Source organism: Sinocyclocheilus grahami, unplaced genomic scaffold, assembly GCF_001515645.1.
Source record: "Sinocyclocheilus grahami isolate Dianchi unplaced genomic scaffold, SAMN03320097.WGS_v1.1 scaffold219.1, whole genome shotgun sequence".
In the NCBI taxonomy this organism is placed as follows: Eukaryota; Metazoa; Chordata; class Actinopteri; order Cypriniformes; family Cyprinidae; genus Sinocyclocheilus; species Sinocyclocheilus grahami.
This window is the reverse complement of record NW_015505398.1, coordinates 2,178,795-2,190,247: the sequence shown is the minus strand read 5'-3', so window position 1 is coordinate 2,190,247 and position 11,453 is coordinate 2,178,795. Positions and strand designations below refer to the sequence as shown.

The 11,453-nt window shown below is 38.3% G+C and overlaps 1 protein-coding gene across 1 annotated transcript in view; it reads left to right on the top strand.

The window, feature by feature from the left end:
- Positions 1–11,453, top strand: part of LOC107596474 (collagen alpha-5(IV) chain-like) — a 72,216-nt gene that overhangs the window by 41,404 nt on the left and 19,359 nt on the right. Inside the window, exons 29-42 of the mRNA XM_016287220.1 lie at positions 1,572–1,722; positions 1,840–1,953; positions 2,305–2,472; positions 2,594–2,683; positions 2,779–2,925; positions 4,054–4,152; positions 4,290–4,379; positions 4,477–4,616; positions 4,689–4,995; positions 5,089–5,139; positions 5,253–5,438; positions 7,618–7,626; positions 8,004–8,137; positions 8,549–8,621. Coding sequence (XP_016142706.1) covers positions 1,572–1,722; positions 1,840–1,953; positions 2,305–2,472; positions 2,594–2,683; positions 2,779–2,925; positions 4,054–4,152; positions 4,290–4,379; positions 4,477–4,616; positions 4,689–4,995; positions 5,089–5,139; positions 5,253–5,438; positions 7,618–7,626; positions 8,004–8,137; positions 8,549–8,621 — 1,759 coding nt within the window. The remainder of the gene's footprint in view (positions 1–1,571; positions 1,723–1,839; positions 1,954–2,304; positions 2,473–2,593; positions 2,684–2,778; positions 2,926–4,053; positions 4,153–4,289; positions 4,380–4,476; positions 4,617–4,688; positions 4,996–5,088; positions 5,140–5,252; positions 5,439–7,617; positions 7,627–8,003; positions 8,138–8,548; positions 8,622–11,453) is intronic.

Genomic DNA, 11,453 nt, shown 5'->3' with positions numbered 1-11,453 from the left:
AAAAATATTGGTATCGGTACTCAGTATCGGCAAGTACCAAAAATAAAAGTATCGGTATCGGGCGAGTATTGGAAAAAGTGGTATCGGTGCATCCCTTATATATATATTATAATACATATATTATATTATATAATAATAAACAAGGACGTGACGCGATCAAATAGAGGCGGGCACTAATGCAGCAAAAGTGTTTGCAGTGTGAAAGTATTTAAAACTCTCCGAGTAAGACGCAAAAATCATTTCAAGCGCAAATCGCCAACAGTGAGAGACTGCTTAGTGCTGCATCTCATGTCTCCGATGAGAAGAGGAAGGGGTGGTTGTTGCTAGTTACTGTATGATGATTGAAATTGCGAAATGGCCTTAAACAATTAGTAAATAAACTGCAGAATGATGTTTTCTACATGCACGGATTACATGTACTCAAACAGCGCTGCACGAGCTCGCGGCGCCAGGGTTCAAAGTCCAAAGCACGAGGAAGATATGCGCTGAAACACAATGTTACTCGTCAGTTGCTCAGTAACATTTTTATTAATTTTTTTAAGCCATGTGACAATGTGATACCTGTGACAATCATCTTCCCAAATTCTTAATGAGAATCATTTATAAATCTGTTGTCAACAAAAAGAAGCACTGAGATCTTCCTGCGGATTTCTGCCAAAATAAAAGCTGAGAAAAAGCAACAACTCCATCAACATTCATAAATGTTAGTATTGTAATTTTACTGTTGTTCTGTAGAATAAAATAAAAAAGGTATTCGGCCTTCGGCACAGTGTTTCATTTTGTTCGGCTTTGGCTTCGGGCAAGAATTTTCATTTCGGTGCAACCCTACTTTCATTCAAAATTTTGGGGTCAGTAGGATTTTTTCTCAAATAAATTAATACTAAATTAATGCTGAATTTTATTCAGCATGGATGCATTAATTTGATCAAAGGTGATTGTAAAAACATATGTGTTAAAATATTTCTATTTCAAATAAATGCTGTTCTTTTTAAATATATGAAGTGATCAAATAATTCTGAAAAAATGTCATGTCAAATGTAAAAAAAAAAAGTCTCAAATATCATGTCAAAGGTTTCTGATGGATCATGTAATGGCTACTAAAAATTAAGCTTTGCCATTGCAAGAATAAATTACTTTGAATATGAAACAGTTATTTTAATGCTGTTTCACAATATTACTGTTTTACTCTTTTTTTGACAAATAAATGCAGCCTTGGTTGAGCATATGAGACTTATTTCAAAATGTTAAAAAAGCTTACAGACTTAAAGTTTTGAACGTTAGCGAATATAGTTTTGGATTCATTCATTAATTCATTCATTTTACATTTTAATCAGTTGATGACTGAATAATGAAAGGAGTACAAGTGCAAACTGAAATTTGCAGGAGGAAATGAAGCTGCTATGTGCATCTGTTTTACTTTTATATGCTTGAATTATGAATTGTGGGCAATATAGTGTTTACTGGTTGTATACAAAAACTTAGAGTGCATTATGGTTATAAATAAGTGGACTGTATTATAAATTAATAGCTTTAAGCTTAAAGTACTCAAATGAGTGTCTTTGTCCCCAAAGGGAGAGCCTGGTTTTGGTCTACCTGGACCTCTAGGCCCTACAGGATTACCAGGCAGTATAGGGGCTCCCGGTTCTAAAGGTGATCCTGGTTTCCTTGGAAGCCCTGGTGCACCAGGTCGTTCAGGTCTTGACGGTGCTTCTGGATCTAAAGGTAGAGATTAAGTAGTAATGTTGGACTGTAAACAAATTAGATGCTTTTAAATTATTCTAACATGATTTTTTTTATTATTATTTGCAAATGATCTTTGCATTTTAATTTTGCACTTAGGTGATCCTGGTTTTCCTGGTGGTCCTGGTTCTCGTGGCCCCCCAGGGCCCCCTGCCTTTGGCCTTCAGGGCCCCCCTGGTCCTCCTGGAGCTCCTGGCTTTATGGGGTCTACTGGTATGTCTGCAATTTTTTTATTAAAAATGTGTCCAAATATAAATGGAGAAGCTCTTCCTGTGGACTATTCAAGCATTTAATGAACTGTGAGACCAGAACGAATCTTGAATTAGAGATATTCTTGTAAAAATATTCTTTCTTTGTCTAATAAAACATTATTTTGAGGATTATAAACCTTATGCATGTAAAACTTGCCAATAACTTCTTGGAAGTACAAAAAAATGTGCGTTCGATAAAGTGTATCTCGTAAGCTTTATCAAACACTGATGTTAGGACCACTGTTATGGTTCTTAGTAAAACAACTCTGTAGTGTTTTACTATATAAAACCATTGTCGTCTTCTCTTCATCAGGAGTTCCTGGTGCGAATGGAGAGAAAGGAGACCGTGGCCCCCCAGGTTCGAGTTTTCCAGGGTTGCAAGGTGACAGAGGAAGCCCTGGGCTTCCTGGGCCTCCTGGTTCTGCTGGTCCACCTGGGGGTCCAGGAATACCTGGTCAAGATGGCCTATCAGGACTGCCCGGTAATATGATGAGAGCAATATCCCCTGATGTTATCACATTTTACTGTATTTATTTAATATATACAATGTATGTCTTGTTTCTTTATGGTCTTTCTCTACTAATCCTATATCATTATTACAGGGCCTAAGGGAGGCATTGGTGGGATGGGTGCTCCAGGACCTGCAGGTGCCCCTGGCAACCCTGGCAGACAAGGCTTTTCAGGACCAAAAGGTCTGATACCATTTTTGGCTTTAGCTCAAATTTCTGAAACAATTTCATAAAGTCCCTTGTAGAGTGAAATATTATTGTGCTCTGTGCCCCGGCAGGAGATGACGGTGTCCCAGGACGACCAGGAAGCTCAGGTTTCCCAGGATCAAAGGGAGACAAAGGTGACCCAGGCATTCCAGGCCCAGCTGGCCTAGGCCCACCTACAAGTCTACTTAAGGGACAAAAAGGAGAACCCGGATCTCTAGGTGAGCTGCTACCTTCATGTAGAATTACTTAATTTCTGAACTTATATGTTTTGTTTCCTTTGTATGTATGGATTACTTGAGTTGTTACCAACATTTGGTGAAAATGTCATGTCAACAGCACCTTTAGAAATATATTCACTGGGAAAAATGGTGATGTGTTCCATACTTATTTTACCCACTGTATATATACATATATGTGTGTGTGTGTGTGTGTGTGTGTGTGTGTGTGTGTGTGTGTGTGTGTGTGTGTGTGTGTGTGTGTGTGTGTGTGTGTGTGTGTGTGTGTGTGTTAGGAGGTTCACAAATATGTTTTTATGTCACAAACGCAACTATGCCTGGCATTCATTTGTGAATTCACTGCACTCATGGATTTTAAAACATCTCTACCATCAAGACACACAAATCCACATTTCGCTGGCCAATCATAGCATGTTCTTGCTGCAACCAGTCACATTTTGCTTTACAGTCAAATCTAAACCCATATACTAGTGGTCACCAATATAGATTTTTTTGATTGTCCGATGGCCAATATAAAGTAAAAACATATGATACTGCACACTTTAAAGAAATAACCTAAAAACCTGCTATTAAATTTATATTTAACATAATTCTTTAGTCAAATAATTACAAATTATTTGAAAATGAGTACATTTTTGATATACTAAAATCTGTGAAATAAATATATGCTTTAGATAGCAACTAAATGGTATTATGGTATTTTCAAAAATAAATAAATAAACAATGTAACCAACAGTTTACTCAGTAATCCAAAAAGTCTGTGCACTGGGGGTTATATTTTCTCAAATAAAGACCATTTAATGCCCAAAAAAGTCCCATTTATAACAATTATTGACCGAACAGAAAAACGTATTAGCCAATGTCGATAATTAAAAAATGCCGTGTCAGCTGGTGTATCAGCCTTGGAGAAATGTTGGTCAACCACTCATAATTACCTTTTCTCATACCTTTTCTTTGTGATTGGTACATCAGTGGGACCATCTCTTATTTAAAGAAAACTGGGTCCCTCCTTGACATGTGTTTTTTCCAAATTCAGAATGAAAAGAATTGATCCTTTTAATCCCCTCATATATTTTGGTCACTCCACGATTCTCTTTATTTGTTTTGTAGGTTTTAGCGGACTACCAGGAGCAAAGGGTATTCCCGGTATCCTTGGAGATCCTGGTCTCCCTGGGCAAGATGGAAGGCCGGGTCTACCGGGACCTCCAGGTAAAGCAGACAAGTGCACATATTTGAGCCATAAAAAAGCACCTTCAATCAACTAGTGTACTGTATGTGCATATGTACTATTCAATGGGTTTTGGTTGACAAGTTTTATGGATTTTGTCTTGTCATGTCGTGTTTAGGCCTCAAAGGTGATCCTGGTATTCCAGGAACTCCAGGGTCTCCAGGAGCCCAAGGACTGAAGGGTAGCATGGGGGAGATGGGATTACCAGGTCAGCTCTTCAATCTCGTACAAATCAAAACAATTGACCGTTGTTTCTGAGGCTTTGAACTCTTAAAGCTAGACTGAGCCAATCTTTTTTGTTATAGGAGTTCCTGGAGTGAAAGGAAACTACGGCCAAACAGGCCAATCTGGCCAGTCTGGTTCCCCAGGAACACCAGGGTTCCCGGGACCCAAAGGTGATCCTGGCTCACCAGGATTTGGATTACCGGGAACTCCTGGGCCAAAGGTAAAAACATCATGTTTTCTGCTTAAACATTGAGAATATTTACTTTAATATTTAATCCTATTAAAATCCCAGGGTGAACCAGGCCCTCCAGGATTTCCTGGAACCCCTGGTCTGAAAGGCCAGCCTGGCCTTTCAGGATCTTCAGGCTTGCCTGGTAGCCCTGGACCAAAGGGTGATCCAGGACTCCCAGGATTCCAAGGTGCACCTGGCATTCCTGGCTTTAAAGGTTTGGATGGTGCTCCAGGCGCTTCTGGTCCTAGTGGAGCATCTGGTAGGCCAGGAGATCCTGGACGACCTGGATTAACTGGGCTCTCTGGTGATAAAGGTCTTGCTGGACGTGATGGTATTCCAGGACCTCCGGGACAAAAGGGTGAACCAGGTTAGTCTGAATCCAAAAGAAATCAAAAGTGCATTGGATGTGCTCAATGAAGTATATGTATCTAGAATCATTTGTTTTTAATTTTTTACCTAGGCACTCCAGGCCTTGGTGGCCCAGGCCCACCCGGTTTCCCCGGTTCACCAGGTAAAGTACTGAATTACATTTTCATGTATCTTCATTTTTACACCAGAGAACTTGTAACAAAGTCCTCATCATAATTTTCATAGCAAATTTACAATAATTGGCTGTTTTTATAGGGACTAAAGGAGACCCTGGTTTTCCGGGTCCTGCCGGTAGTCCTGGATTTCCTGGTCCAAAGGGTGATGTCGGATTTCCTGGGTTGCCTGGCCCAGTTGGTTCTGGAGGACCACCTGGGCCTCCAGGCCTGCCTGTGCAGGGACCTAAAGGTTTCCAAGGCCCACCTGGTGCCCCCGGAAGAGCTGGTAAGTTAAGCATCTTATCATTTTGGCCAGCTCTGCCCTCTGGGTTTCAAGCCGACATTTGCCTTTATTTTGGTTTAATTTTAATAAAGAGTAGCCTGGAGTAGAATGTCTAAAAAAGAACAAACTCTTAAAATAAAATAATTTTTTTATCCAAAATAAGTATCCAAAGAATTGTTTTAAGCAGAACTTCTAAATTGGCCAACGAAAGCACAATTTTGTAATCCCTTTGAAAACTGGCTTCACCACATACTTCTAATATTTAATACTGTGCTTTACCACAGTGTTTGTTGTTTTTCTTGTGCATGCCTACACCCAAAAGAAGCTAAACAAATTGTCTGGTGGTTCACACAACTTACACACTGTTTAGTTTAAAAAGGAATTGAATGTATTAACAACATTAATTTTTATCTGCTGTCAGCCCCAGTACTAAGTCATAAATCTGTTTTAGAAATTCAACAAAAAAGTCAGGTACAAGTACTCCTGTTTGGGAATCACTTCATCAGCACATGTAATATTATGATTGTGAACCAGAGGGCATACTGGCTTTGTTTTTGTTGGTTTGGCTGATTTGCATGGAATATTGCACAAGCAGTCATGATTATGCCATATCCATGTCCAATGAGCACAAATACACTCACTCTTTAGATGACAGAGCACAAGACACACTGTTTGCATTACCTTCACTGCAAGTGATCTTCTGTTCTCATCACTCCCTTCCTTTATTGTGTACCGGTTTGTCATGTGTTAGAGAGAAGTGAAGGATGTGCATGCATGAAGAGGTTTTGTGCAGTCATTGTTTCACAGTTGCCCAGTCAGGGCTTTATGAGTATTACACACAGCTTTCACTATCCAAGGTTAGCTGTTCACCCGTCCATTCATCTATCATCATTCACTCTTGTGCGTCTTCACTTCCACCCGTCCCTTTTTCTCAGCAGTAAAAGCTGCAGTTTTATCCACAGGACGCTGTCTATGTCTGTCTGTCACCAAATGAAACGAGGGTGCATCTGGCATGGGAAATGTGCTGATTTGTAAGAAATTAAAAGCCATTGCAAGACTATCTAAAATGGGCTCCACCTTGGAAAAAGAGCAAAAACATTAATGAATTCTGCTGCACTTCATATAAAATAGATATAAAGCTTTTGAATTTGATGAAGAAGGAGACCATTTTGGCTAGTGTCTGTTGGGCTTATTTTTACCCAGGCACGTTCTGGGTATCATATGCATTTTCTGTTTTACTTCACTTTTCGTGGGAATGGCTCTGCTCCTCCTGATGACATTGGATCTTTGCAGGCTCGGCAGGTCAGCTTCTTCATGTTATAGAGCTGATCTTTATGCTACAACGCGTAACTGTATTAAAATGAATTTTAATTTAATCTACCTATTAATGATTTGTGATTCATCCATATTATGTGTCTACACATGTAGCTCTACTTTGGTTGTACAAGTATATACAAAATAATATAAAAGGTAGCATTACCACATTGTAGGTGTGTAGTGTAAGTGTAGATAACCATATCCTGTTAGTATTAGAGTAGATTATCAGATTTTGCACATGCACAAGGATATTACTGTGTAGGAATTTGCCTATAGTATGATTATGAATGTCTCATGTAAATGTCTCAACCCAACTGCAACAACTCAATTAAGCCAGAATTCCAAGAGCAAGTATTTTTTTGAAGAGAATAGCAGAAAAGAATATGCATGTCTTGATTATATGGAATATCATGACTATACTATGTACAGCTATATTCAGTTATGTGTTGAACATGTGAACCTTTTTTTGCTAAGTTTGGCTTAACCAGAATAATGATGAGCATGTACACACTACCATTCAAAAGTTTGGTGTCTATAAGTCTTTTCCTCGCCAAAGCTATTTGAAAAACACAGCAGAACAGTAATATTGTGAATTAATCAATTTTGTGAAATGTCAAATTTCTGTTTTCTATTATTTAATTTTTTTTAATGTTATGTAATGTATGGTTATGTAAATGAAATGTCAAATATGCTAATCTGTTTCTTCAGTAATGCATTCTGTAAAACAATTTGGCAAAACGTGTCTATTCTTCAACACATCACATTACTTGTGTTGCTGTGCTCTGTATTTAAAACTTTTACCTTTTTCTTTTCTTCTCCTCTTATTGGACTTTTGGGAACCCGTTGACCTTTGACCCCTCTATAGGTCCTGCAGGTTAGACATCTTGGTTTGATACTCACCTGTGTCATGCTGTGCACTTCCATTTGTTATTAGATGATTTACCTCTGCATATGAGGTTGAGTGGGACTCATTCTTCATTTTTGATGTTTAACTTTCTTATCGCCATCCAGTTATATGAATATAGTTATGAGTGTTTAGTTGATCTCTCTTTGTGCCTTCTCCAAGAATATCCCAGAACCATTCAGCACACCACATACAACAATATACATGATAAACATGCACACAAATCTGGACATCAATGCTTGGTTAAATAATATTGACAATGATTTCATGTTGTAAGATGAATCCTGTTTGTTAATCAGGTACCATTGAAACAGGTAGAAACTGATTTCTTTTCTGTGAATGTGAAGGTTCTCCTGGCCCTGAGGGTACCCGTGGACCTCCAGGTAGTGGAGGAGTAAAAGGTGAGAAGGGCATGCCTGGACTCCCTGGGATACCTGGTGCGCCAGGACTGAAAGGAGATTACGGTCCCCCTGGCTTTTCGGTAAGCACTATAGATGTGGTTTAAAAGGAAAGTTTAGTTATTGTTAGCAAAGGCTTTCGTACAGTTTGCATTTGTAGAATCATTGTAGGCTGCATTTGGTTTATGTGGGTTTTCTGACACTTTGCTGAAAAGAGGGCAATATTTTGTTTTGGTAATGGCTCTCTGGAATACATGATTCTGACTGGTCAATTCTAACATACTCTGGTCAGATATTTCTTGATAATGACCGCTAAATGATATGATTGGCAACCAATTTCCTTCATAGTTGTTGTAGTATGTCTTTGTTATCTCTGCTGTCTCACGTGATAAAATTATTTCAGATAATATAAAGAGTTGTTCATTTATTTATACATTTCCATTTATAATATTAATTTAATCGGATAATGATGTTTGTTATTTGTTTATTAAAAGGGTACTCCAGGAAATCCAGGACCTAGCGGCCTGAAAGGAGATACTGGACCTCAAGGTGTTCCTGGATTCCCAGGTCGGTTTTCCTTCTACAACCATTAAGGATTTGTTTACAAAAATAATACATGTCTGTAATCATTTATACACCCTAATGTTGTTGAGTCCCATTTGCTGTTATTTATTTCATGGAACACAAAAGGATAATTTTTTAATATTCTAAAAATGGCATATGAAGCACAGTGACAGATTAGTTTCAAAATTACATTCAGAAATGTTTACTGTTTTTGCTATATTTTTTAATCAAATAAATTGATCATATGTATTTCTTCATAATTCTTCGTTTGTGTTCCACACAAAAACATAACAGCGTACATGTCTGGGCATAGCCGCGGGAACATATTTTGAGCAGGGGGGGTTGTTTGGTCACGTGACGAGAGTGATGCGAGACACTATGATCCAAACGCTCAACTTTTGTTAATAAATGTTTAATTTCTTCGTTTAATATAAGCGAGTTTGTCTTTATTGTTGCTGTTTTCATTAAAAATAAATAAATAAAACAATGAACCACAAACTAAGCATTTGTTTTAAAAGAGGGGAAAGACCTTATTTATTTGGGTTACAACGCAAGTAGACTATATCCGTCTTATTCATTTTGTTAATAAAAGTTAGATGTTTAATATAGGCCTATGCGAATTTGCCATTGTACTATTTTATGGCTGATGTGTTTTAATTAATAGGCTAATAATGAACCACAAACTACGATCGTTTTTTAAAAAAAGGGGAAATCCAAAGACCGTTTATTTGTTACAATGCAGGTGAAACATATTTTCCTTATTCATATTGTTAATAAAAGTTCAAAGTTTAATATAAGTAAATTTGTCATCGTACTGTTTTATTGTATAGCCTTTTGTATTATTATTAATAATAATAATAATGAGCCACAACCTAACCATTCGTTTGAAGTAAGGGAAAAACCAAAAACGCGGGTATGTCTTATTCGTTCTGTTGATAAAAGTTTTATGTTTAATATAAGCTACTGTCATTGTATTATTGCTGATGTTGTGTGTGGGATTTTGTTTTCATTAAGAGTAATACTGAATCAACCTTAAGCATTAATTTTGTTCCAAGAATATGAAAGATCTAATGTTAAATATCAAAATAAGCGCTGTAGAAGCGAGAATGTGAGATTGTTATTATTATTGGTTGCTGCTGAGGTAATAGACGCTCTCGTTTGTATCTTCGCAATGGCTGTAAAAATGGTCGTTAATTCTTGATTTGGGTCCGGCACAGACATGTTACAGGTAATTCATGTTTTACTGTTGCTTATTGTCACTGTAGGCTTAGGCTATTTTTTTCCATGAATTTTAATGAATATACAAATGAATAAAATTTGTTTTATTTATTTTTTGTTGCAACATTTTAATTTATTTATTTTTAACACCGCACCCCCAGCCCCCCCATTTTTTCTTGGGCTACACGCCAGGGGGTGCTACAGCACCCTCAGCACCACTATTTCCCGCAGTAATGTGTCTTGGACAACATCAAAGTGAATCTGTAATAAAATGCATAAAGGTTGATGTTGGTTGTGAAGCTATATTTATGAATGAGTCTTATCCACGTAACCTCTGCATATTATAGGACCTAAAGGACAGCCTGGCCTTCCTGGATCTAATGGCAACCCAGGAGAACGTGGTGGCACTGGAACACCAGGTGAGTCATTTTAAAACCTGGATATTTTTCCCCTTACAATTCCAATGAAAATGCATCCTCTACTACTCCTCTCCCCTCTGTTGACCACAGGTTCTCCTGGTGAGCCAGGCTTTGCTCCAAACCCGATTCTTTTGAAGGGGGAGCGTGGTCAATCTGGACCACCTGGTATCCCAGGCAGCAGAGGCCCAACAGGTCCCTTGGGATTGCAGGGTCTTCCAGGTTAGTGGATATATTTAGATTGTACACAGTACAGTTAAAAAAAATATTATAGCTGATACCTGATCTGGGCTGCGTTTCTCAAAAGCATTGTGAGCTAAGCTGATCGTAGAGACCATTGGTGCCATTGGTTATATGATCTACTTAGGTTTACGATGCTTTTGGGAAAAGCAGCCCTGGTCTTTTTCCTCGTCATGTCTGATTTCATTTCTACCTTTAGGTTCGCCCGGTGACCCCGGAGACCCAGGTCCAATGGGACCTCCAGGATTTACCGGCTCACCAGGAAGGAAGGGAGATACAGGACCAGCTGGACAACCAGGTAATGTTAAGGTCCAAGACGTGGCTTGGTGGGTAGACATGTTGCACAGGGCTTATCCCAATTCAAATCCAGCTTGGGTCATTTTCCAGTACTTGGTGCATCTCCACTGTCTTGTCCAATAAAGGCCAAAAGGCCTTTAAAGATTCAAGATTTTAAAAAATTTAAAAAGGTTATTCACCTAAAAATGAAAATTCTGTCATCATTTACTCACCCTCATGTCTTACCAAACCCCTAAGACTATACAGATTTAATTTAGGCTATTCATTTAATTTAGGCTATTTACTCATGGTTCTCGTGCATCACACACATGCTCAAGCTTCCATGTTTACCATATTTGATGTGCTCTATGTATGCGTGTTGATCATTGTTTTGATGTAAATAAAAGCCTAAATTAAAGGGGTCATGAACTGCCTTTTTATTATTTTGTACTGTTCTCCGAGGTCCCCTTATAATGGTATCAAGATTTTTACATCAAAAAACATAATTTAGAAATAATAAGATATTTTCTGTCCTGTTTTGACTCCCCTCATCAGACCGCTCTGTTTGAATAGGCGTGATGGATTGTAGACTCGGAAGTAAACGCCCACTGCTATGATTGGCTAACACTTAACGTATGTTTGACAGCCTACGTCCTTCATAGATGGACGCTGCTGTGATTTAGGT